The sequence below is a fragment of the Cannabis sativa genome, chromosome 3 (assembly GCF_029168945.1).
Source record: "Cannabis sativa cultivar Pink pepper isolate KNU-18-1 chromosome 3, ASM2916894v1, whole genome shotgun sequence".
NCBI lineage: Eukaryota > Viridiplantae > Streptophyta > Magnoliopsida > Rosales > Cannabaceae > Cannabis > Cannabis sativa.
The window spans coordinates 50,704,879-50,732,041 of NC_083603.1; the positions used below are offsets into that span (position 1 = coordinate 50,704,879).

Genomic DNA, 27,163 nt, shown 5'->3' on the forward strand with positions numbered 1-27,163 from the left:
ACAACATTAAGGCAATCTTCATATCCATGGAGATGATTTGACCATAAATTTTGTTAAAGCAGCAAAAGCATATACATTGGTTGAGTTTGAGTACTATATGATTGCTCTTGACAAAATATATGCTCGTATAAGGCCTTACTTGGAAAAAGTAGGTTACCATACATGGGCGAGATCTCACTCACCAAAAAGGAGACATACCATGATGACATCAAATATAGTGGAGTCTATCAATGCATCAAATAAAGCAGCAAGGAATTTACCAATAATTTTAATGTTGGAATGCATAAGAAGCGTTGTACAAAAATAGGTTTGGACTAATGGCAATGAGGCGAATGAAACTTTTACAGAGATATCATCAGAAGCAGGAGCTGTACTGAGAGAGAACTATCTAAAATCTACGAAATTTGAGGTATCTTGTTTGCTTTTAATTGATTAATATTATATTTTGAAAATTGAAATAAAATAACCTGATACATTATTATACAGAAAAAAATTTGTACCAGGTGACATTATTCGTAATACCTTTTTTTTTATTGTTATTTTACATATGTTTGACAGGTGAGACAATGCAACACTATTTTTTCAGAAGTTATTGAAGAAAGAGAAACATATATAATCAATATTCAAGAGAAAACATGCACATGTAGAAGGTTTCAAGAAGATGAAGTACTATGTTCACATGCACTTGCTGTCATTGTAAAAAAAAAAGACTAAATTGTTATGACTTTTGTTCTTCTTACTACAAAACTGAAACAATGAAAGCAACTTATGCAGAAACAGTTTATCCTTTGCCACATGAGGATGAATGGAGTCTACCAGAAGAATTGGACATACTTGTCCTACCTCCAAAAGGAAAAATTCCTCCTGGTAGACCAAGGAGGAGAAGAATAAAAGCACGGGGAGAGCCAAAAGTGGTTATGAAGTGTGGACGATGTGACAAATCAGGTCATAATAGGAAAGCATGCAGAAACCCACGTATGGAGAAGCCACACAAGCCAACAGAAACAAGAGAATGATTCATTTAGTTTTACTTAAGGATGTTGCTCGTTATATTTATTCATAAAAAGGAACAAGTTACTATGGTCACCATACTACATAAGGTTGTAATGATTTGTTACATTCTTTACTTTAGAAAATATTAGTTCTTTTGCTTAAATGAATACTGATCAAACTTTGAGTATTTTTTTTTAAAAAAAAAATAATAAAAAATGATGAAGAAAAAAGTAACTTAGTGTGTTTGTAATGCTTTACAGAGTAACCTAATTATATAGGAAAGTAACCTAATGTCTATAGTTTGAAATTCAATTAAGTTTTATTAATTAACCTGGTACCATTAAAATTTCATTTTATCCATATTTTATTTTGTTTCAAGTACAATTTTAATTTTTTTTACTTACAAAAATTGATGTCTTGATTTAAGAAAAAAAAGTAACTTAGTATGTCAATTATCTATAACCTCTATAAAAATGAGAATAGTTTTGGGCTTTCCACTAAATAAATTACACAACTAGCCTTTACTAGATATTAAATTACAAGAAAAAAATTCATGATTTTGATAACCACAAAATAAATAAATAAATAACAACCAAATATACACGAATATTTAAGTGAATCATAATCTTTCCCTCCTATTAACATTTTTTATTAATCCTTTCAATTTTTTTTTATAATCTTCTCTATAATAATTTCTCTTTGTAACTTAAATTATATTTTTAAAATACTTCTTTTTTAAAATTAAAAATTTACTTCAATCCTAGAAATAATTTATTTATTATTTTATTTAATAAAAAAGACAATAAAAAAACGGGTAAATACCATTTTAGACCTCGTGTTTTGCAAAAGTTAGCTATTGAGCCCTCTATTTTGTTAAATGACGAAATTGACCCTATATTTTTCAAAACGGTAAAAATAGGACCTTAAACTCTATTATTAATAATTTTATTTTTTAATATAACCAACTTTAAGACAATTTTTAATACGAATAGATACAGAAAATGTAACTAGTTTTGTCATAACAACTATAGATCAGATTATTATTAAGATTTATTTTGATAAAAAATTAGTTCAAGGTCCTATTTGTACAATTTTAGAAAATACATGGTTTATTTTATCATTTAACAAAACAGAGAGTAATTAATAACTTTTACAAAATATAGGGTCCAAAATAGTATTTACTCTAAAAAAAAACACACATTTGCTTATACAAGTGTCTTTTATTTATTATAAAAAAAAATCCAGACTTATAAATTTTTAAAATTATTAAAATTTATATATAAAATTACATTTAATTTGATACACGTGCGGAGCACGTGTGTCTCTACTAGTGATTTATAAAGTAACCTGGTATATAATACAGTTCATTGTCTGGGCTTAGCTACTAAACCCAATTTTTGTTATTGAGAGTCATTGAAACAAGAATTAGAAGATATGTGTTGTGAAAATTATATTGATTTGTAATTGCGCAAGTGTACACAATCACAAACAAGTAATACAATGATAAGTATCAAAGTTCGTATCCATAGGGACTTTTATACTAAATAATGCAATATCAACTAAGAACAACTCAAAAACTTAAAATAAAATAAAATAAAAGAACATAACCAAATCAAAAGAAAAATTCTTATTCTTAATTCTGAAGTTTAGAAATAATATTTTAAGTTAGATAAACAAAAATTAAGATGCCAAAAGTGATTAAAGTTGTGGAAATTTCAGATTTTAGAAAATAGATTTGGGTGGTTAATTTCTCCTGGGTATGCTCCAGTTGTTACAACAATGAGTTAGCAATGGTCTGACAATCATATCAAAGTTAACTGATTTCACATGTACATATCAGAGTTAACAAATTTCACAAATACACAGCAAGTTCTTAAGTACTTAAGCTTGTTATATTTATTCATAAAAAGGAACAAGTTACTATGGTCACCATACTACATAAGGTTGTAATGATTTGTTACATTCTTTACTTTAGAAAATATTAGTTCTTTTGCTTAAATGAATACTGATCAAACTTTGAGTATTTTTTTTTTAAAAAAAAATAATAAAAAATGATGAAGAAAAAAGTAACTTAGTGTGTTTGTAATGCTTTACAGAGTAACCTAATTATATAGGAAAGTAACCTAATGTCTATAGTTTGAAATTCAATTAAGTTTTATTAATTAACCTGGTACCATTAAAATTTCATTTTATCCATATTTTATTTTGTTTCAAGTACAATTTTAATTTTTTTTACTTACAAAAATTGATGTCTTGATTTAAGAAAAAAAAGTAACTTAGTATGTCAATTATCTATAACCTCAATAAAAATGAGAATAGTTTTGGGCTTTCCACTAAATAAATTACACAACTAGCCTTTACTAGATATTAAATTACAAGAAAAAAATTCATGATTTTGATAACCACAAAATAAATAAATAAATAACAACCAAATATACACGAATATTTAAGTGAATCATAATCTTTCCCTCCTATTAACATTTTTTTATTAATCCTTTCAATTTTTTTTTTATAATCTTCTCTATAATAATTTCTCTTTGTAACTTAAATTATATTTTTAAAATACTTCTTTTTTAAAATTAAAAATTTACTTCAATCCTAGAAATAATTTATTTATTATTTTATTTAATAAAAAAGACAATAAAAAAACGGGTAAATACCATTTTAGACCTCGTGTTTTGCAAAAGTTAGCTATTGAGCCCTCTATTTTGTTAAATGACGAAATTGACCCTATATTTTTCAAAACGGTAAAAATAGGACCTTAAACTCTATTATTAATAATTTTATTTTTTAATATAACCAACTTTAAGACAATTTTTAATACGAATAGATACAGAAAATGTAACTAGTTTTGTCATAACAACTATAGATCAGATTATTATTAAGATTTATTTTGATAAAAAATTAGTTCAAGGTCCTATTTGTACAATTTTAGAAAATACATGGTTTATTTTATCATTTAACAAAACAGAGAGTAATTAATAACTTTTACAAAATATAGGGTCCAAAATAGTATTTACTCTAAAAAAAAACACACATTTGCTTATACAAGTGTCTTTTATTTATTATAAAAAAAAATCCAGACTTATAAATTTTTAAAATTATTAAAATTTATATATAAAATTACATTTAATTTGATACACGTGCGGAGCACGTGTGTCTCTACTAGTGATTTATAAAGTAACCTGGTATATAATACAGTTCATTGTCTGGGCTTAGCTACTAAACCCAATTTTTGTTATTGAGAGTCATTGAAACAAGAATTAGAAGATATGTGTTGTGAAAATTATATTGATTTGTAATTGCGCAAGTGTACACAATCACAAACAAGTAATACAATGATAAGTATCAAAGTTCGTATCCATAGGGACTTTTATACTAAATAATGCAATATCAACTAAGAACAACTCAAAAACTTAAAATAAAATAAAATAAAAGAACATAACCAAATCAAAAGAAAAATTCTTATTCTTAATTCTGAAGTTTAGAAATAATATTTTAAGTTAGATAAACAAAAATTAAGATGCCAAAAGTGATTAAAGTTGTGGAAATTTCAGATTTTAGAAAATAGATTTGGGTGGTTAATTTCTCCTGGGTATGCTCCAGTTGTTACAACAATGAGTTAGCAATGGTCTGACAATCATATCAAAGTTAACTGATTTCACATGTACATATCAGAGTTAACAAATTTCACAAATACACAGCAAGCTTAAGTACTTAAGGAGAAAAGTAGTCACAAAGTGAACACTATATTTTGGCATGCATGATTCACATGGAATCAATAGTGAGAGGTTATAACAAATCGCTTAATCTCCGTATGAGATTAAAGCATGAATTTTTGAGGGATGAGACCTAAACTCCCTTAGTATTTTGCCCATTGATGGTAACCTATCTTAACACTAGTAAAAATCTAGTATTAAGTTCAATAGGTAATAACAAGTCAATAGAGTGAATTCGATACTCAATTGTCCCATTTATGGATGAGTACATGTGGTGAAAATTGAGGGTTAAAATCAAAAGATTTTTTAATGGAGCTTAAGCCTAAGAAAATTTACTTAAGCTTAAGAAGTGTCTAAAGAGTTGCGAGACACTAAAACTCTACCTATATGGGCTAGAGGTGGAGCCGCCTCTTATGAGAATTAGGAGTTATTCTCTAAAACATCCATGAATTGGAATTTTGCACATGGTAATTAACAGTGCAAAAGCAAGACATGCGGTCTCAAGTGAGCATTAGCAAGGGTGTATGTGTTATCACCAGTTTGTACTAAAGGAATAGTGGTTCAATGCTACGACAACTGAAATTTCATCAAATTTTGTGGTAACTACACTAAGGTAAAATTCAAGTCGAAAGATATTTTACCTAATGCACCTAAGCAAGACTTCTATAATAGTGTGTATTTAGTCAATCAAAGTGGGGAAATATTACATTTTGATTGATTAAATAAATATTACAAAAGTTACAAATTTGTTACTAAAGAGACAGTATTTAATCTTGTGAGGGATTGTTATATTATTTATAAATAGTATAATATATAGACTAAATATGTGTAATAAACTAATAATATGTTATTGAGAGTCATTGTCTGGGCTTAGCTACTAAAACCAATTTTTGTTATTGAGAGTCATTGAAACAAGAATTAGAAGATATGTGTTGTGAAAATTATATTGATTTATAATTGCGCAAGTGTACACAATCACAAACAAGTAATACAATGATAAGTATCAAAGTTCGTATCTACAGGGACTTTTATACTAAATAATGCAATATCAACTAAGAACAACTCAAAAACTTAAAATAAAATAAAATAAAAGAACATAACCAAATCAAAAGAAGAATTCTTATTCTTAATTTTGAAGTTTAGAAATAATATTTTAAGTTAGATAAACTAAAATTAAGATGCCAAAAGTGATTAAAGTTGTGGAAATTTCAGATTTTAGAAAATAGATTTGGGTGGTTAATTTCTCCTGGGTATGCTCCAGTTGTTACAGCAATGAGTTAGCAATGGTCTGACAATCATATCAAAGTTAACTGATTTCACATATACATATCAGAGTTAACAAATTTCACAAATACACAGCAAGCTTAAGTACTTAAGGAGAAAAGTAGTCACAAAGTGAACACTATATTTTGGCATGCATGATTCACATGGAATCAATAGTGAGAGGTTATAACAAATCGCTTAATCTCCGTATGAGATTAAAGCATGAATTTTTGAGAGGTGAGACCTAAACTCCCTTAGTATTTTGCTCATTGATGGTAACCTATCTTAACACTAGTAAAAATCTAGTATTAAGTTCAATAGGTAATAACAAGTCAATAGAGTGAATTTGATACTCAATTGTCCCATCTATGGATGAGTATATGTGGTGAAAATTGAGGGTTAAAATCAAAAGATTTTTTAATGGAGCTTAAGCCTAAGAAAACTTACTTAAGCTTAAGAAGTGTCTAAAGAGTTGTGAGACACTAAAACTCTATCTATATGGGCTAGAGGTGGAGCCGCCTCTTATGAGAATTAGGAGTTATTCTCTAAAGCATCCATGAATTGGAATTTTGCACATGGTAATTAACAGTGCAAAAGCAAGACATGCGGTCTCAAGTGAGCATTAGCAAGGGTGTATGTGTTATCACCAGTTTGTACTAAAGAAATAGTGGTTCAATGCTACGAAAACTGAAATTTCATCAAATTTTGTGGTAACTACACTAAGGTAAAATTCAAGTCGAAAGATATTTTACCTAATGCACCTAAGCAAGACTTCTATAATAGTGTGTATTTAGTCAATCAAAGTAGGGAAATATTACATTTTGATTGATTAAATAAATATTACAAAAGTTACAAATTTGTTACTAAAGAGACAGTATTTAATCTTGTGAGGGATTGTTATATTATTTATAAATAGTATAATATATAGACTAAATATGTGTAATAAACTAATAATATGTAACATATGACAATATATATTAGTTGTCACCATTTTGTAACATATGGGGGAGTTACTTGTTACTATGAGTAACCTCCATAACTATCACTAATATTAAGCGTGTAAAAAGGTATTACACATCTTAATTTGAAATTCTTAATGCTATAGGAGTTATGGTGTGCGTATTTGTTACATTTGAGTCCATAACATCCATGGGGGTTATGAGCTTAAATTTCAAATGGTAATATCCTAAACACTATATAAAGAGGTATAAGGTGCTCATAATGAGATGAATCAAGTTTCTATCAACAAAGCACTTTGCAAGGAATCCTAAAAGGCTTGATAATTTTCAAAGCTATTTCTTAGAGAGTTACCTTAGTGCTTAGAGATAGGAGAAATAAATTTTTGGATAAAAGTGTAATACCTTATTCAAGTCTTGGTGATCCCCGCTAATCTACACTCAAGGTTGAGAGTGAGTATTTTTATACGTATTCTTCTTATTCTACATTTCTTATATATATATATATATCAATATACATATAAATACATATATATGTAGTGTAGTATATGTTTCGTAATATTTATTTAATTTCTTTATTGGTCATTGTATTATTTTGCAATAGAGTTGTAATGTCTTGATTTATTTCTATTGTAATAAAATCTCTAACACCGGCCCCATCTGGCTTCGGGTATTGAAATTGTTTCCCACTACCGCCTCATTAACTGCCAAGCCGGCAATCCCCACACCATTAGGGGCTGGTCTCTGCGATTATCCATCCCCGCGATATAAATTTCCATCTCTAATCACGGGGTTGCATCTGTGCAGAAGTAAAACTATTGTATATATTATAATTGAATTAATCTATACCATTTCAATAAACAAATAAAGAGTAGTTGCATTTTTTAATTTTGTTCGTGTATAAACTTTTACTTATATTTAACTTAATAAATTTAGGTTTTTTTTTATTCTATAATGTCTAACTTTTGGTGAGATTTCAATGAGATTGGCTCGAAAATACACTGCACTTGCTTTGCAAAACCAAATCAGATGGCAGTATGAGTTTTCGTTCTTTTGTGCATTTTAAGCAAGCATTGCTAGCTAAATAAAGTTGGAGATTCTTGAAAAATTCACACTCTCCTCTTAGTAGACTGTTAAAGAAACGTTATTTTCCTTATAATTTTCCGTTATTCTACGCTAAAAAATTGGTAAAGATAGGCAGGTCAAATGTGGTTCAGACCCTTGGATTCCAGGCCACAATTCTTTTCTTCCAACTTATTATACAAGACCTCCAAATGAAATAGTAGCAAATCTCATTACAGAGGAACGACAATGGGATGTTACCCTACTCAATATATATTATTCAGTTCTGGATGTAGATAAAATTTTAATAGTTCCATTGAGTTTTTTATCAAGCGAAGACAAACTTATTTGGCATCATAAAACTACCGCCATCTACAGAAGAAGTTGATCAATCTTCGACTTCCTCTTTGGCGTCGTACTCGTACTGGTGGAATTTCTTCTAGTCTCCTCAATTTCCACAAAAAAAATCTTTGTATGGTGTTTTTTTCATGATGCACTTGTAGTAGCTACTTCATTGATTAGGAGGAAAACCATTACCAATATACATGATCGATCTGCAACATGGCTTGGGAAATCAATAAGACATGCACTTTTTGGGTGCAAATATGCCCTGTCCGTTTGGTGTTCATCTTAGTTAGTTTTTGATTAGGACAAATCTTCTCTATGCATAAGGGTGATTATTTGGTTCACTTCTCTATTGTGTATTCAAAGGCTGAGATGGAGCAAATCATTTGTACTCTCTGGTGTATATGGATAGAGAAAAACCGTGTGATTCATGGGCAAGCTACTAAGCTTGCAAGGGTGCTTGCCTCTTTTTCCATCACTTCTTTTGAGCTGCAAAAGTTAAATACCATCCTGCAGCAAGTCCTACTCTGAGGCTATCTCCCCCAATCCATGTGCCCGTGCCATGGAAGCTACCGACTATGGGTGACCTTAAATGAAATGTCGATACAACTTTGGATGCAAATCATAATATTATTAGAGTTGGAGTTGTGGTTCGAGATGAGTATGGTCAAATAATAGCTACCCTCTCAAAGTCCACTATTAGTAATTTTGCATCACATGAAATGAAAGCGAAAGTAATGTTTCATAGTTTGAATTGGGTCCTTCAAATACAATTGCCAATCACACAAATTGAGACAAATGCCTTAATGGTTTCAAATGCTTTGAGATCCTTTTTTTTTTTTTTTTTTTTGCAATTTCTTCTTTTTCAGCAAATCTTCTCTTAAGGATTTAATTATGGATATTTTAGTATTCTATCATTTTTCTCTAGTGTGATTGTTGTTTATATCAAGCATACAACTAATATGATTGCTCACAATTTTGCTAAATATGCTCTAGGGATAGATGAAACTTATTTTTGATTGGAGAATATTCCTCCACCTATATACTCTTATAATAAATGATTCACACCTTTAATTTATAATAGCAAACTATTTTCCCTAAAATAAAAAAGAAAATAGACAAATAATTTTCTCACTTCATTACTACAATTGTAGAGTTTTTTTTGTCCCTCAATTTCCTTAAAAAAAAAATAGACATGATTTTTTTTTTCTCAATTCATTACTAAAATTATAGAGTTTTGTTTTGTCCCTCAATTATTTAATTATTTAATTTTTTGTGTGGCAAAAATCTCCCAAACTACAACAATCATATAAAATGGTTGCAGTGCAAAAATCTATTTAACTAAAACTAGCCGAAATTAAGTTTATTAGTATTGAACTTACAAACTGTACATATTTTTAAATTTGTCATTAAACTTGTATAAATACATTTTATATCTAGACTCTCAAGTCGTGCTATATTAACATTACATCAGTGTTACATTAGTACACTACTTAAGAAAATAAACAAAATATGCCACATAAGTATTTTTGCTACTAAAAAAAAGGGTCAAAAACATCAATTGGGAATTTTTGCTACAAAAAAGCCTGAAAAACAACTCTCAAAGTTAGGAAGAAAAAAGCTATGATAATGTTTTCATTACAACAAATACAATATTATTCTCATCAATTAGTCCCCAACTATATAAACATAGGCTAATTCTCCCTCCAATGTCACAAAGAAAAGGTCCCAAGTTCGAAATCTCCAAAATCAAAATCAATTTTTAAAGCACATTAGATGAGATTTTTCTTAAGTAGTGTTCTGCTATTGCAATATACTCTCAAACTTGTAATACAACACATTACTTCCTATTATGATCCACAATATACACGGATTAAGAACATATGCCAAACATATAATAATAATAATAGAATAACCAAATTGATTTGCAAACCTCTCGTGAAAAATTCAAGATGATGTAACAATACAGGAACCATCAACCAGCAGAGACATAATATATAATTCTTACCCTAACATGCATGAGATAGCTTCTTCATTTTTTAACTAAGTTCTTCGCCTAATACCCACCTAATCCTACAATTTTCGGGGACTAAAAAACTACAGCAATTGCTATGTAAGTGTTCTAGAGGGGACTTGAACATCAGATTTTGTAAATAGCAAACCACATACATGAGATGGTTTTCGAGCTTCTCATCCAACCATGGTGCGCTTTCGACCTCGCTGTCTCACTATATAAAGTCGTAGATTAGTAAAGGAAACCAATAAAGTGGGAACTGAAAATTTAATAGTCAAAGAATCAAAATCATACCTTGAGCTAACTTATTCAATGTTGATGACCACTGCTTTGAGGACTTCCTATACGCAGCAAGTATCTGATCCATCTACAGATTTTTTTGCATTTTTTCACTATACTAGTAATGGAAAAAAAACCACTAGATTTTTCAAATTATTTAGTTATATAAACTTATGTTTTTTTAATTAGAAAAATAAATAAAAGTAGTTTAGCAATAATACTTCAACAGCCAGGGCTTACCACATTCCCACACGAAGAATGCATAGAGAGCAAAGCTCTCTCTAATACGTATAGATCAACAGCTTTGTCTTCTGGAAGTGTTGATGTGAAGCTCAAACCAAAATCAATGAGCACCTATCAAAAAGAAATTCGAGCTTATAGTACAATAACAATTGAGGAACGAATAAGAAATCTCTGTGTCTGCTCGAATTAATAATCAAACAATTCGAGCTTGGCAGTTGCCTATCAAGAAACTCACCAGTTGATTGGTAGCATCTTTGACTAACATGTTTGATGTGGTTAAATCACCATGAATCAAGCCACCATCATGCAGTTTGGCAATTGCCTCGCCGATTTGCTTCGCAATATCGTCCATCTGTTCTTTTCGGATACCATGTGCTCCAAATTCAAGGAATACATCCTTTACTGAAGGACCCTCCACATATTCAAATGTGAGGGTATGTAAAACGGGGTCCACAAAAAACAATACTGGTGTATAGACCCCAAGTCGGCGTGCCTTTGTCATGCACCTAGCTTCCTACACAAACATATGTGCACATCAATTTAATAAAGTTAGTTTCCAATGACAGATTTTCGAATCTGACATTTGAGTTGTTAATTTTTTCACTAAGCAGCAGCTAGAACAAACAAATGAATGTTGTTTTAAGAAAACCATAAACTTGGTTTCGAAATGTGTACTGTAAGAACTATTAGAGAATAATTTCAAAATGAGTATTTAAAAGTCAAAAGTCAATAACTACATGTATGCAGACATCAACAGCACGAAAGAGAGTAGTACACTGAGAATAATAAGAGAGAGACAAGAAAAAGAAACAAACTGCATTCAAGCGCTTGAGAGTAAGTTTTAAATCCAAAGATGGATGCCTATACTTCTTTGAAAAGCGTTCCTTGATAATCGACCTCCTTCCCACAAAAGCTGATTCAAAAATTCTCTGCAAACAGCCAGAAGGGTACGTTCAGAAGCATAAAAAGAGAAAATTGCCAGTGTTAATATTCACTAAACGTGTGAAAAGAAGCCAAGCATCATGACATGTATTTGGATCTCATTTTACATAGTTCTTTAAACAAACTATAAGAATTTTCATCAATTTACTACTCACAGCTTCAGCTCCTTGCTTCAGCAAAATAAGAGAGCCATTTGTTCCATCGGTCTCGATCGCCATATTATACAATTTCGTGGTGTACTCAAACAGCTGCGAGTTTCTATTTCACAGGAATTAACAGAGAGAAGTTATGTTATGAGGGTACTTGTAAAAAAAATGCCAAATAAAAGTAATTAAGAAACTAATGTAAATTCAACTCAAACAATTCTTCCAAGAACATTTTTTTAGCAAAAAGGCTGACAAGCAAACTGTAAGATTAAATAAAATCGTGTAAATTCAGCTCAAACAATTCTTACAATAGCATAAAAAACGAGGGTGGCAAGGCAAACTGTATTTGTGTTGAAATCTATGCTTGTATTTGCATTTGCACTTTTGCAGGTACATCCAAAATTGAGAAAACAATGACATAATACAAGCAGAAACTACACTAATTAAGAGAGAGAGAGAGAGAGAGAGAGAGAGAGAGAGAGAGAGAGAGAGAGAGAGAGAGAGAGAGAGAGAGATAACAACACATTGTATAGTTTCTTTGTTCATCAAACATAAGATAATATTCTTGTATATTATGATTTCAACCTGCAAACCCATAAAAATACTTACACATATATAAACAAATTATTATTATTTTTTTTCCAAAAAAAAAAACAAATAACTTTACAACATAAAAGGGTCGCAAAATCAGTACCCACGCAATTAAAAATTCTAGAAAAATTGCAGTAAACTTTAATTACCAGCAAATCCAGCAAATTTGTCCCCAAAAAAGAAGAGAATAGAGTAAAAAGACAATAAGGTGTTGAGAAATAAAAAGACAATGAGGGAGGAGAGCTTGAAGACAGAGTACTCTTACCAGTACCAGTAGAAAGACAATGAGAAGAACTTGAAGTTGTCGAGGCCACGGAGCGAGTAAATTGGAGTGGAGGCTTCAGGATTGACCTTGATTGAGGAAGAAGAGGAGAAGACGATGATAAAGAAAGAGAGTTTTAGTGTTAGTTAATTAAATCTAAACATTATAAATATGAAAGTGAGATTATTAAAAATTGCATTACAGTGAGATGGGATTGAGACCTGAGAGCAAATCTATGGAGAGAGGAGAAGAAGAGATGAGCCGGCAGAGGCTGTCTGTCTGTCTTTTAGGGTTATCGTCTTTGAATCGGGTATGGTTCGGACCCGAATCTATGGCTTGGGTTTTTTAATGGGCAGTTTTAGATGAGCGGATACGGGCGGGTTTTATGTACCAACTACACCTTTTCCTTTTTTGCCGTTTAGCTCTCTCTCTCTCTCTCTCTCTATAAATATATATTTTATTTATTTATTTATTTATATTTTAAATTTTGTCTCTCTCTCTCTCTCACTAAATTTTCTCGTTTTCTCACTCTAAACACTCTTGGATCGAAAGGTGGCCCGAAATCTGGACCTCTCGATTGGTATTGCTTTGTTGGATCCGCGCGTAGATTAGATTTGATTGATTATTCGGCGGAGACGAGAACAACCCGTTAATGGTAGGAATTCGTGTGGCGTCAATTTAGGGTTTTCTTTTTTCCTTTTCTTTTGATTCGAATTTGTTTTGGGGATTAGGTTTTTTTTTTTTTTTGTTTGTTTGTTTAGTTTTTACTCGTTTTTGGCTGATTATTATTACTATTGTTGGTATGGTCGATCTAGGGTTTTGCTGAGTGCGAATTGGTGAATTTGGGGCGGGTGTGTAATTAAAGGGGCGGAGGATTGATGGTACTCGTTGGGATTATAGGTGGGATCGAGGCTGAAGTTGGGGAAAATGCAAGGCTATGCATGGGAGGGAAGGTGAAGAGAGGAAACGGAGTCGGCACATGTGGACAGTCCCTACGCGTGTAGTTGCAGTCGATCGTTCTTCTTCGTCGTTTTCATCTTCACCCAATTCGCTGTACAAGGTTTGAATATTTTTTTTCATCTCCATTTATTATCTGGGTTTCGGGGATTTCGCTTTCTACATTTTGATCTGATTCCTGGTCTTCTCATTGTTTTACGGATGAGAATTCTCTGGATTGTGTGTTTAGAATCTGTTTTTAGCTTAAGTCAAGAAAATTAACACCATTTTTTTAAGTGTGCTGTTATGCAAATTGGGAAATGGGATCAATTAGCGAATTATGGGCGAATTGTAGGTGTGATGGCGAACAGCTAAATTGATTGTAAAACTCTTAGTTGATGTTTGGTTGGAGGTAATGAAATGGAATAGAAAGAAAACAATTTTAATTTTATTCTCTTGTTTGGTTGCATTTTATTCCAATAGAATGCCCTCTCTATTATTTTGGTGGAATGACTTCCATTTTGAAATGGAAGAAAAGTCCATTCCAATGTAATATGAGAAAAAATTTAATTATTTTTTTTATCAATTTTTTGTATGTATTTTAAATTTTATTTTATTTTATTTCTATTCCTATTTTTTCATTCTTTCAAACCAAATGCTGATGGAATGGAATGGAAAGGAAGTACTTTCATTCTATTCTTTTGTTTGGTTATATTTTAAAGCATTGAAATATCATTCCAATATAATTCTTCATGACTATTCCATTTTGAAATGGGAGGAAATACTATTTCAAAGTAACACGAGAAAAAATGTAATGATTTTTTTATCAATTTTTTGTTATCTATTTTAAATTTTATTCCATTTCTATTCCTGTTTTTATTTTTATTCTTATGCTTTACATTCAAGGCCACCTTAATGCTTTAGGCGCTACTTTAGTTTTTTTACACGGATGTATATGGTAATTTTGTTCTAAATGGGCAAAAAACACTTTTTTTCCTCACTAAATGCTTTGTCTTGATGTTTTACTTGGCCTTTTAATTATTATTTTTTTTTTTAAAAAAATAATCCAAAGGTGATGGTGAGGATGAGGGGTAGGTTGACGTGCCTATAAAATGTAAAATGTGAGGAATGATTTATAAGCTAAATTCTTCTTTTTCCTACTAGGTGTTTAACATAAAAATGGTGGCTTTAATCCATGTCATAGCATTTTATTTAGTCAGTCTATTGAGATATTGAGTTAATAGAGAGACTATAAGGGAGACTGATTATGGAAAATGTGGTAATACAGCATGTATCTTCCCATATATTATTAACAAATAATATTAATAGCATAGCAATAATGAAATAGAAATTAACTTCCCCACATTTTATATACGTTGAGCTGTAGATTTACCAGTAATGTATAGGTCAATCCTCAGTTTTACAAATAAGTGTGATTGAAAGAATAGGATAAAAATTTATTGCATACATTATGGCCAGAAGCTGTAAAACATCTATTGATGTTGAAAAGCAGGGATTCTTCACGATTACATGCTACTGCTGAAAGCAGCACAATACACTATTGTTGAATATTCTAGATATTTGGGAGGGAGGGGAATCTGTGCATTTTGTATTATTTATTAGGAAGGGGAGGGGAATTTGTGCATTTTGTATTATTATGGGTTTATACCTTTACATGTTCTCTTTCTCATAATATTGATTTGTTTCTGATTTTCTCCATAGGACGGACGGAAGATCACGGTTGGTGACTGTGCTCTGTTTAAGCCCCCACAAGATTCACCTCCTTTCATTGGAATAATTCGTTGGGTATCAACAGGCAAAGATAATAAGTTGAAATTAGGTGTAAATTGGCTTTATCGTCCTGCTGAAGTAAAGCTTGGTAAAGGCATCCTATTGGATGCTGCACCGAATGAAATTTTCTATTCCTTTCATAAGGATGAGATTCCTGCTGCGTCGTTACTCCATCCATGTAAAGTTGCATTCCTTCCTAAAGGTGTTGAACTTCCAACTGGTATTTCGTCTTTTGTGTGCCGAAGGCTTTATGACATCACAAACAAGTGTTTATGGTGGCTAACGGATCAAGATTATATTAATGTAAGCTTAGGGCAGTCTTTCTTTTTTCTTGCTTTTTTCTCATAGATAGGAATCTTTTGATTGTAAGTAATGCTCTTTATTTTTGGCAGGAACGACAGGAAGAAGTAGATCAGTTGTTATATAAAACAAGAGTAGTAATGCATGCAACAGTGCAGTCAGGTGGTCGATCTCCAAAGCCATCAAATGGTCCAACTTCAACTTCACAGTTAAAAGCTGGCTCAGAGAGTAACCAGAACAGTTTGTCTTCCTTTTCATCTCAAGTCAAGGGGAAGAAGAGAGAGCGAATAGAGCAGGGCTCTGAACCTTTGAAACGGGAACGCTTTGCAAAAACAGAGGATGGGGATTCTGGTAACTGTAGACAGGAGAGTTTTTTAAAATTTGAGATATCCAAGATAACTGACAAAGGAGGGCTTGTTGATAATGAAGGAGTTGAAAAATTGGTGCAGCTTATGCTTCCTGATAGAAATGATAAGAAAATAGATTTGGCTGGTCGGTCAATGCTTGCTGGAGCTGTAGCAGCCACAGATAAATTTGATTGCCTTAGCAGATTTGTGGAGCTGCGTGGTTTGCCTGTATTTGATGAGTGGCTCCAGGAAATTCATAAGGGGAAGATTGGTGATAGTATTGGATCGAAGGATGGTGATAAAGTAATTGAGGAGTTTCTCTTGGTTTTACTTCGTGCACTTGATAAGCTGCCTGTGAATCTTGATGCTTTAAAAACATGTAACATTGGAAAGTCTGTGAATCATTTGCGCTCTCATAAAAACTCAGAAATCCAAAAGAAATCCAGAAGTCTGGTGGATACATGGAAGAAACGGGTTGAAGCTGAAATGAATATCCATGATGTTAAGTCTGGCTCAAATCACGCTGTCTCCTGGGCTGGGAGATCATCACGTCTACCTGAAGTTGGAAACAGACATTCAAGTGGACCGTCTGATGTTGCTGTAAAGAGCTCAGTTGCACAGGTTTCTGCTTCCAAATCTGTTTCAGTTAAGCTAGTCCATGGTGAGAGTACTACTAGGTCTGCTTCTGCCTCTCCAGGGTCTGTCAAATCAATTCCATCGCCTGTATCAACTGGTAACAATATAAAAGATGGTCATTTTCGAAATGCCAGCGGTGGCATGTCTGATGTTCCTTTGACAGCCACTAGAGATGAGAAGAGCAGCAGTTCTAGTCAATCTCACAACAACAGCCAATCGTGCTCTAATGACCATAACAGAGCTGGAGTTGTTTCTGGGAAGGATGATGCAAGAAGCTCTAGTGCTGGTTCAATGAATGCGAATAAGGTGTCTGGTGGCTCTTCACGACCTCGTAAATCAATAAATGGATTTCAAGGCTCTCTTACAGGGAACCAAAAGGAAACTGGGTCTAGCAAAAGTTCTTCATTGCATAAGAACCCAATTTTAGACAAATCATCAAATTCTGGATTGACTAGTGACAAGCTTGAGAGGACTATTGTTGACGGGAATACTCATAAACTAATAGTGAAGATTCCAAATCGTGGTCGCAGTCCTGCACAAAGCAGTGGAGGTTCATTTGAAGACCCTTCAATCAGGAGTAGCAGAGCTTCTTCTCCTGTGATCTCAGAAAAGCCCGATGAATTTGATCCCGACTTTAAGGACAAAACCGATGCTTATAGAGCTAATGTTGCTTCAGATGTAAATGCTGAGTCCTGGCAGAGTAATGATTTTAAAGATGTGCTTACTGCTTCTGATGAAGGCGATGGATCACCCGCTGCTATGACTGACGAAGAACGCTGTAGGACTGTTGATGAAACAAAGAAGGTTTCAGAAGTTCCAAAAACTGCATCCTCATCATCTGGAAATGAGCATAAATCTGGGAATCTGCAAGAACCTTCCTGTAGTTCCTTGAATGCTTTAGTTGAAAGCTGTGTAAAGTATTCTGCAGGTAATGGATCTATGTCTGTTGCTGATGATCTTGGTATGAACCTGCTTGCCAGCGTTGCTGCTAGAGAGATGTCCAAATCTGATTTGGTTTCTCCAATTGCTTCACCTCAGAGAAACAATTCAGTTGAACCCTCCTCTACAGGCAATGATGTAAAGGTAAAAAATTTAGCAGAAGGGGAGCTTGGACAAAACAAATGCATGTCCACTGGTGTTGCTAATAATGAGAATGGGAAGCATGCTGGTGAATCTGATAATGTTGTGGCTAAGGATAAAGAAGATAAAACTGTGTTTCTGTCTGTCCATAAACCTACATCCGAGCACACCGGACTTGTAGAATCTCCCAGTAAGGATTTTCTGCAAGCTGAAGTCATTGAAGAAAGCAAAAGAAAGTGTAATGATGTCAGTTTAACTTCACCTGTGATCTCTGCTTCGTTGACAAGTGAGAAAGCTACAGACAGGGAAGGAGGCAAACCAACTCAAGGGAAACCAATTGAAAGGGAAGTAAATACTGAGGACATTTTAGATGTTAAACCCAATGCAAGTGATTCTTTGTTAAATGAAAATAAGATCACAGGAGGCATAGTGAATGAAGTCAAGACAGAACATCTAGGAGGATTGTCTGTGAACCTTCAGCATGAAGAAGAAGAAAGTATAATAAAGACAGATAAAAAGCTGCACGTCTTAGTTATGCAATCTGACCCTGTAAAAGCAGCTTGTGAAGATCTATTGCCATCTGATTCTGGAAAAAAAATGGTTTCAGAAAAGGCCCGTGAAGTAAAGACTGAGAAGCCTGATAAGGTGGTTATTAGGAATCAAGTTAATAAGTCTGAAAATCAAAGAAATGAACCAGAAGGTAATTCTCTAATAACCTCAGAGAACCAGGTTGTAGGTGGCCTAAGTTGTAGTGTAACTCAACAAAGTAGCAACTCTTTGACGCATGACTTCAAAAGTAAAGAGGTTGAACAAAGTGTTGCTGTCGAGCAGGTTTCTAACAAGTGTTCATCTGCTTGTGATGTGCATGATGCAGAACAACTTCTGAAGTCCACGGATTCCAAGTTGACTGGTATGGAAACCAATGAAGCTGGGGAGTGTGCATCAAAATGTGCAGTCGATGCTTCTTCTATCTCTGCTGTTGGGGGGATAGGTACAGATGCAAAGGTGGAGTTTGATTTGAATGAAGGATTTAATGCTGACGATGGTAAAATTGGAGAGGTAAAAATCTCAGCACCTGGATGTTCACCTTCTGGTCATCTGAATAGCCCATTTCCTTTTCCAGTTTCTTCTGTATCTAGTTCCCTTCCTGCTTCAGTAACGGTGACAGCTGCTGCAAAAGGTCCCTTTCTTCCACCTGAGGACCTATTACGGAGCAAAGGGGAGCTTGGTTGGAAGGGTTCAGCAGCTACAAGTGCCTTTCGTCCAGCGGAACCAAGAAAGGTTGTAGATATGCCTTTTGGTGCTGTGAACATCTCACATCCTGAATCCACTGGTGGGAAGCAAGGACGCCCTCCTCTCGATATTGACTTGAATGTACCGGATGAAAGACTTCTAGAGGATATGACATCTCGGTGTTCTGCCCATGAAACAAGTTCTGCATCCAATGCAATGAGTAAAAGTGGTCGGACTTGTGATCAATCTACAAGTGCAACACCTTTTCGCAGTTCAGGAGGACTTGATCTTGATTTGAACCAGGCTGATGAGACTTTAGATATGGGCAGTTTCACAATCAACAATAGTCGTCGAACAGAGATTCCAAGTTTGGTAATCAGTTCTTCATCTAGAGGTATTTTAGATGGTGATGTAGGTGTTCGGAGGGATTTTGATTTGAATGATGGGCCTGCAGTGGATGAGATGAGTTCTGTACCAACACATTTTAGTCAACTAGCCAAGAGTAGGGCTCTATCCCAACCACCCGTTTCTGGTTTTAGGATGAACAATATGGAAGTTGGGAACTTCTCATCATGGTTTCATCCGGGGAACAACTCTTACTCAGCTGTTTCCATCCCATCTGTTATTTCTGATAGAGGGGAGCAGCCTTTCCCTATTGTTGCAGCTGGTGGGCCACAGAGGATGGTTGGTCCCCCCAGTGGTGGCAATTCGTTTACTCCAGATGTTTATCGAGGTTCTGTTCTGTCAGCTTCACCAGCAGTGCCTTTTCCTTCTACCTCTTTTCAATATCCAGTCTTTTCATATGGAACCAGTTACTCGATGCCCCCAAGCGCTTTCACTGGAGGTCCAAGTACGTTCTTGGAGTCATCTTCTGGCGGAAGGGTTTGCTTCCCTGCTGCTCATCCACAATTTTTGGGAACCAATGCCAGTGCGGTTTCTTCCAACTACCCAAGGCCTTTTGTTATTAGTCTCCCGGATGGTAGCAATAATAGTAGTGGTGAGAGCAGTAGAAAATGGGGAAGGCAGGGTTTAGATCTTAATGCAGGGCCTGGAGGCCCAGAAATGGAGGCTAGAGATGAATCTTTTCATCTTGCGCCAAAGCAACTGTCGGTTGCCAGTTCGCAACACCTATTGGATGAGCAAATGAGGATGTTCCAGATGCCAGGTGGCACTTTGAAGAGGAAGGAGCCCGACGGAGGGTGGGATGGCTTCAAGCAATCGTCATGGCAGCAGTAGGATCGTGTGTTAGTGATTCTGGTGACAAGAAACTTGTAAGTTGCTAAATGTAATTCTTACTGCAGTGTGCAAGGCTGTTGATTTAATATTTTATTGAATCAGCTGTCAACCTCTTGAAATTGTCTTTAGTCAAATAATATAATCATACGAAGCTTTCTTTACTGTTTCTCCTTGATTGGAATTTTCTTTAGCACAGCCCACCACAGGACTGCTTTTTTTGTTATTGGTTGATTCTGATGATTACAATTGACTTGTAGCCTTTCTGTGATTGTAAATTCTGGAAAGGGGAATGAATACATAGTACTCCTTGTTTGGCCCTAGATTCAACATAGATTTTTGTGGATAGGAAGAATGTGGGACTGAAAAGGGAATTTTAGTAGGAAATAAATGAGAGAAGTCAAGACCATTCAACAATTTATTATTTCTGTTGACATGTATTAGCAAATAAGGAAAATTTCTTTTCTTTCTTTCTACTCTGGTTGATATATTTTATTTTGAACTCAACTGCAGGGTTTTTTTTTTTTTTTTTTTTTTTTTTTTTTTTTTTAATATTGCTGAATCATGCGCATTCTCCTCTTTCTTGTACATCCAAAGGTTTTTCATCTTATATTTGGCCTGTTTAGTCTTTCGTCATAATTTAACACTTCCCCTTTAGATCTTTTAATTACTGGTTGATGTACTTGAATCTTTTATTTTTCAGTGATTTGAGGATGAGCATTTGCTAACCCCTGAGGTCATCATCTAACTTGTGTGCTTCTTGGGGATGGGTGGTAAGTGAGTTATTTCATGTTGTTCCTAGTCTTTGACCCCCACCTCTTTGCTGTATCAATTGTATCTGAAGGGAATTTGTTTGGGTCGACAAGCTGTTGTTCCTTAAATTTGTTATGGGTGGCTGCAGATCAGTGTCCCTTTTGTAGATATTTAACTGTTCGCACACATACACTATTTCCTAGGAATCTCAAGATTGGTGCTCATACTGGTTTTAATGCTTCAACTTAATATACAATTGGAGCCAAAAGTATGTCCATTCTCAACCCTGCCAATAATGGAGGTTGGATTGTTTAAATATCTTTACCCAAAAGAAAAACACCCATCTGTATGTGTTTTGTTAATTTATTCTCTTAGTATCATATAAATATAGATATTTATATATATATAAAGCAGAATGGCGGTCAAATTTTGGCTCCTAGCTTTTCTTGACCGTGCAGTGTTCTGTTGTATTCTTTCTTTTCTAATGGTAACCTCAAATACGGACTAATCTGTAGTTTTGATCTGTATTTTATTTATGCTTGAATCCACACCTTAAGTTGGTGTTTGCTGATGCTGATTGTTTCTGTGGTAGCACTCCAGGAGATGATTGATTCTGGGAAATATGCTTTAAGTTACTTCTATTCTATAGAAACCCTTTTGGATCTTTTGGTTGTTTGTGATACAGAGATTGGATTATCATCATATAAAAACGTCTTGTCAAATTATGAAAGTTTAAATATCACTTGTGCTTGTAGGATGATAACTTGTAAAGTTGTGTATTTGAGGGAGTGTTTTTTTGGCAACACAAGGAATAGGTTCTTGCCTTGGTTTAATAGGAGGCCAAATGGCGAATAGTATAGTAATGTGCTAATGATAATCTAGTCTGTGTCATCTGTGTATGTTCTAATTGTAGATGAATTATATACTTATTTTCATTTGCAATAGGTACGAAGCTCCCTCTTATAGTGTTGTTGTGCTCAATAAGCTGAAATTAACTTCAATGAGAGGACAGAGGGCTTTTAGCCTCATTCTTTACAGTGGACTAGTATATAGTATATGCAAATTATAAGTTAGTGTCTACAAAAATATACTAATTTTTCCAAAGTTCTGTTTTTCTTGATATGAGCTTAAAAATAATAGAATAAAAATGAAAGCTGGGTTGGTCATGGACGATAAAAGTCACGTTTTGGCAAGCAAGAGCTGTGATGATGATACATCTTTCATTTGAGACAAACGAATTTCCTCCCACATAGTATATTTCTGCATTCCAACACAATGGGATAGTATTACACTCAGCAAAACAAAACCAAAGCAAAATTCTAAAATAGATAGATCATGCTACTAATTAATCTACTTTGATAATCATAATACACGTATACAAACGATCTTGTATAACTAAACAACAGAATGTAGAAGAAAGAAAATACATACATTAGGCATCCTCTACGTTGCTTTTTCTTCTTCTCTTTCTGCTTTTGTGGTGGCTTTATGACAACTCTGATTGCTGCATCAAAAACGGCTTTCACGTTCTGCAATTGCATTCACATGGGTCATTTACAAAATTAAGATCCAAAAAGTAAGGAAAAAGGAAATTCCATATCTTGTACAGAGGCAAGGGAGAGAGAGAGAGAGAGAGAGGGGGAAGGCTATTATGTTTATACGGAAAAGTGAATATGATTGTAGGTGTGTGTGATCATAAATATGACATTCATCATCAATTAAGTTTATTTCTTAAATGGAAAGAATGTTATTCTTTATCGTTGATTACCGATTCGTTTATTTCCTATTTTGGTTCAATTTGTATATGATAGTGTAAATAAATGTTTATTATCTCAAAATATACCACGGATTAAGTTGTTCCGAATTGCTTTCACAGTAAAAGTGTCTATTCTCCCACATTGTGATGAAATTCCTACTGATTTAAAATGAACTTGGAAATTCATGCACTGAATGGAACCAATTGCTGTGCTATTTAAAGGAAATTCTATCATTTCTGTAATCAACTTCTATAAAACTTTGCAAAATTAATTCAACGTATGTGATGCAATAATATTAAAAAGGGTTAGTTTGCAACCATGGGAACAAGTAATTTTTTTACGACTAAAAGCAACACACACATACCTGCTGAGTTTTTGAGCTACATTCTATGTAATATGCGGCCCCTATCTGTTTCCGCAGCTCCTCACCCTAGGAAAAAAACAATGAGAAAACCAGTTGTGTAAATAAAGTAAGCAAATCCAACTATGCTAGAGAAAATAACAAACTTCTGAGAATAGAAATCACACTTGTGCAGTAGTCACAGGCACCAATCCTGGATGGTCTGACAAATAGTGCTTATCCTCTCGGAGATCTGTTTCTTGAAAGAAAGAGGAAATGAGAGTACTGTGTTCCCATATCAAACCTAAGACTAACCATATCTTATTGGGTCAATTTTTAAGCATGAGAGCAAATAACTAATAGGAGACAATTTCAAACTTGAGAGGAAAAACTAATGGAGATAATTTCTGGTTTGGATATCCTGCACTGACAGGATTTGGGCTTTTAACATAGTAAGAAGAACATGCACTAAAGTAAAGGATTTGCTTGATGGTGCTTGACCTTTCCCAAACCTTTTTGTTTTTCATTTTCTTCTTTTCAACCTTAACATTCAGATTATATATAATAGGTTCATTTTAGAAAGGAAATGGTGACAGTTTGGATTTGAGGCATTCAAACCAGAGTTCATTCTTCTAAACAGATTCAAAAAGTTTCGAAACTAGTATGCATTAACCTACTCAAGGAACTGGTTGCAAGTATTAGCATCAAACCTATTATTTGAGAAAACAAATTCATAGGAAAAAGATTGGTTTATTGGCACTGCCATGAAAACTTATATTGGTTAAAGCTTCTTTGCTCACCTAATTTCGTTCCGACAAGTACCACAGGGACTCCAGGTGAGAAGTGCTGAAGTTCAGGGATCCACTAACAAAGAGAATGATTTTAAACACCATCAATAAGCATATTTACAAAGAGCAAAACATAAAATAAAACATACTAAAAACATGAATTTTACAAGAAAAAACTCACCTTCTTCAGTACATTCTCATAGCTAGCACGACTAACTAATGAGAAAGCTAAGACGAAGACATCTGCTCCCCTATAGCTCAATGGCCTTAACCGATTGTAATCCTCTTGTCCTGTGAAACAAACAAAAAAGGGGACATAAAATCAAAACAGCAAAACGTTTTCCAACTTATCATAAGCCAAACATGATAATATGGAAACTTTTAAGGCATAGTTAGTTATAGCTTTTAATTCATATAAGATTACTAGAATATTTAGTCATAGAAGGTAAGCATACTGTACCAGCTGTATCCCAGAGGCCTAAGTTTACAGTGGTGGCTTCAACTACTACATTAGCACTGAAGTTATCGAACACAGTGGGTATATAATCCTACAAAAACAGATTAAGTCAACGATATGGGATTGAACAAGTCAACAACATGAATATAAGAACAGCAATTGGCAATGAAAACGAGTTTCCCTGTTTATGCTTTATTAAAAGAAGAAGAAGCAAAAGAAACACTATAGTTTAAACAAAATCAGATGAAGCTAAGGTGATTTAAGGTACTGCAGGGAACAAATGATATAACCCAAAAACTCATGAAAGGAACCCATTTGGGTGGAGAGAAAGAGAGAGAAAAAAGAGTAGTAAAATCTTGGAAAACACGAAAAAGCTGCAAAAACCCAGATGCGTACCAGTAAAATAAAATACAATAAAGCAAAAAAAAAAAGAAGTCAAAACAGAGAGACCCAGATGGATCTTTGTGAAGAAGAAAGAACATACAGTGGGGAATTTGTTACTTGTGTAGCAAATAAGCATGCAGGTCTTCCCTACGGCTCCATCTCCTACTGTCACACATTTGATGAACCTTGAAGCAGTAGAAGCCATGGAAACCAAACCAAGAAATAGACAGTGTCTCAGTCTCAGACGCAAAAACTGAAACAAAAAGGGGATTTCTTGCGATTTACACAAAGTTTATGGCTTTTGATTTTGATTAATAGACACAGACATGGAGTATGGACTGGCTTGGCTCGTCACATGATTCTCACTCATTCACTCCTTCTATAGCTGTTTCTTTTCTTTTCTTTTATTAGTATTTAAAAATATATATATTTTTTTTTTAGGAAAAAAGAATTGGGGTTTGTCATGTGATTTCAATTAAATTCTCTAAAATACTTTTTTTTTTGTAGTATTAAATTCTCTAAATTTAGCATAAATGATATATTTGGCACTGTAAGATGGATGAAAACATAAATATTTTTAACTAATAGTAATTTAATTTTTATTAAAGATATGCTAAATAATCTATATTTATGTTTATTAATGTTCTTATTATATAAGGTATTATTATATGTGGTAAAAATATCAAATTTATTATATATTTATAGTAATAATGTAAGATCTTTGCTAATAAAAGCAGTTAAAATACAAAATCAGTTTTTCTATGGCAAAAATATTTTAACTTTTACTAACACATAGATAATAGAAGAAACACAAATTAAATTTAATTTGTGGAAACATATCAATTGAGAGACTCATTAAAAAAAAAAAAAAAAGAAGACAAGTTACTCACATATTTTTCTGAATCAAATGTATCTACCAGATTAATTTAGGAAAACAAAAAATATTCAAGACCAAACTATTTTTATTATAGAAACATTTCTCTATTAAATTCCTTAGATTAGTGTAATATACTAATATTAATAAAAAGAATTACCTACAAAAAAATATTAATTAAATTTAGTATTATATCAAAAAACTTTATTGAATATTTAAGTGCAGCTATTAATAACTTTATTATTATTAACGTAAAAAAAAAATTATTTGAAAAACTAAGCTTATATCTTATTTTAGACAAATAAATAAAAAGGTCTGTCCTGTGATTTCAATCAAATTCTCCCATTTCTTTTCCGGATGAAAGATTATATTTAGAAATAAATAATTTATTATTTAAAATTTGAAGATGGCTAATTACAAATTCTTATGTGCTTAAAATGATATGTTGGAATAATTTTTTTCAATTATTTTTATAGCAGTATTTGTTCTGGTTTTAATATTATTCTTTAAATTTGTAAATAATTTATTGTATTAAAAATAGAGTTTATATTCTAATTTATTAAGTATGTTTAAAAAAATTTAAATTTATTTTTAATATTATAAATTATTTAAAAATTTTACAAAAATAATATTGTGACTGTAACAAAGATTGTCATAAAAAAAAAATCAATTTACATTTTTAAGCACGAAAATTAACTAAAATATTATGAAAAATTATAATGCTAACTTTTCTTAAATTTTTTGGATTGAAGAATGTGAGAGTGTTTGAAAGTAAAGAACAGAGAGAAATGAGAAGGAAACAAAGATGACTTGAATGAAGAAGAGTCCTTCTCATTAGATTGAAACATTACTGAGTATGTACATATATATACAACTGAAAACAGTAAAGGAATTAGTTACAGAATTAGTTAAGAAATAACAGAAAGCAAACTAACAACTGTAACAGAAAAACTGATTATAACAGACACAACTAATCCTATTCTTCAACAGCCCCCCTCAAACTGAGTGTGGATTGAGAAACCACACTAAGTTTGTCTCGAAGAAAGGGAAACCGATTGCTAGAGATGGCCTTGGTGAGTGAATCTGCAAGTTGATCCTGAGCAGGGACATGATTAACTTGAAGTTGTTGTTGCATGACTTTGTCTCTTACGAAATAGAGATCTATTTCGATATGCTTGGTACGCGCATGAAGAATAGGATTGGCAGCTAACATGACTGTGCTCAAGTTGTCACACCACACAGTAGGAGGTGTAGACAAAGAGATGCGAAGTTCAGTGAGAAGGGACTGAAGCCATGTTATTTCTGTTACAACAGCAGCTAAGCTACGAAATTCTGCCTCTGTAGAGGACCGTGATATTGTCTGTTGCTTTTTAGATTTCCAAGCAACAAGATTGTTGCCAAAGAGAACACAGTAACCCGTGGTAGATCGCCGGTCATCA

General features: G+C 33.1%; 3 protein-coding genes and 1 long non-coding RNA gene across 12 annotated transcripts; 2 read left to right on the forward strand and 2 right to left on the reverse strand.

Moving 5' to 3' along the window:
* Nucleotides 1-10,211: 10,211 nt before the first annotated feature.
* Nucleotides 10,212-13,168, reverse strand: LOC115708794 (uncharacterized). 5 transcript variants are annotated; one of them, XM_030636808.2, is made up of 8 exons: nt 13,037-13,168; nt 12,819-12,904; nt 11,972-12,074; nt 11,690-11,803; nt 11,110-11,388; nt 10,872-10,985; nt 10,647-10,719; nt 10,212-10,566 (listed from the first exon to the last, which is right to left on the reverse strand). In XM_030636808.2, the coding sequence occupies exons 3-8, from the start codon at nt 12,032-12,034 to the stop codon at nt 10,529-10,531; spliced, it is 681 nt and encodes a 226-aa protein (XP_030492668.1). In that variant the 5' UTR covers nt 12,035-12,074; nt 12,819-12,904; nt 13,037-13,168; the 3' UTR covers nt 10,212-10,528. The 5 variants fall into 5 exon arrangements, with proteins under 5 accessions (XP_030492668.1, XP_030492670.1, XP_030492669.1 ...); XM_030636810.2 differs by having other exon boundaries at nt 11,972-12,082; XM_030636809.2 differs by having other exon boundaries at nt 13,018-13,154.
* A 96-nt stretch (nt 13,169-13,264) lies between these two features.
* LOC115708792 (uncharacterized) lies at nt 13,265-21,695 on the forward strand. 4 transcript variants are annotated; one of them, XM_030636807.2, is made up of 6 exons: nt 13,265-13,470; nt 13,631-13,875; nt 15,474-15,845; nt 15,935-18,605; nt 18,780-20,409; nt 21,075-21,695. In XM_030636807.2, exons 2-5 carry the CDS (start codon nt 13,753-13,755, stop codon nt 20,372-20,374), a joined length of 4,761 nt encoding a protein of 1,586 aa, XP_030492667.2. In that variant the 5' UTR covers nt 13,265-13,470; nt 13,631-13,752; the 3' UTR covers nt 20,375-20,409; nt 21,075-21,695. The 4 variants fall into 4 exon arrangements, with proteins under 4 accessions (XP_030492667.2, XP_060968041.1, XP_030492664.2 ...); XM_061112058.1 differs by having other exon boundaries at nt 13,321-13,470; nt 13,716-13,875; XM_030636804.2 differs by having other exon boundaries at nt 13,321-13,470; nt 15,935-20,409.
* Nucleotides 21,696-22,092: 397 nt separating this feature from the next.
* Nucleotides 22,093-25,256, reverse strand: LOC115708795 (rac-like GTP-binding protein ARAC8). 2 transcript variants are annotated; one of them, XM_030636813.2, is made up of 8 exons: nt 24,951-25,253; nt 24,470-24,557; nt 24,191-24,300; nt 24,022-24,085; nt 23,410-23,474; nt 23,246-23,311; nt 22,556-22,653; nt 22,093-22,384 (listed from the first exon to the last, which is right to left on the reverse strand). In XM_030636813.2, exons 1-8 carry the CDS (start codon nt 25,053-25,055, stop codon nt 22,345-22,347), a joined length of 636 nt encoding a protein of 211 aa, XP_030492673.1. In that variant the 5' UTR covers nt 25,056-25,253; the 3' UTR covers nt 22,093-22,344. The 2 variants fall into 2 exon arrangements, with proteins under 2 accessions (XP_030492673.1, XP_060968042.1); XM_061112059.1 differs by having other exon boundaries at nt 22,309-22,653; nt 24,951-25,256.
* LOC133035789 (uncharacterized) lies at nt 22,641-24,919 on the forward strand. The gene is made up of 2 exons (XR_009686884.1): nt 22,641-22,777; nt 22,848-24,919. It is a non-coding gene; the product is annotated as an uncharacterized LOC133035789 (long non-coding RNA).
* Nucleotides 25,257-27,163: the final 1,907 nt, after the last annotated feature.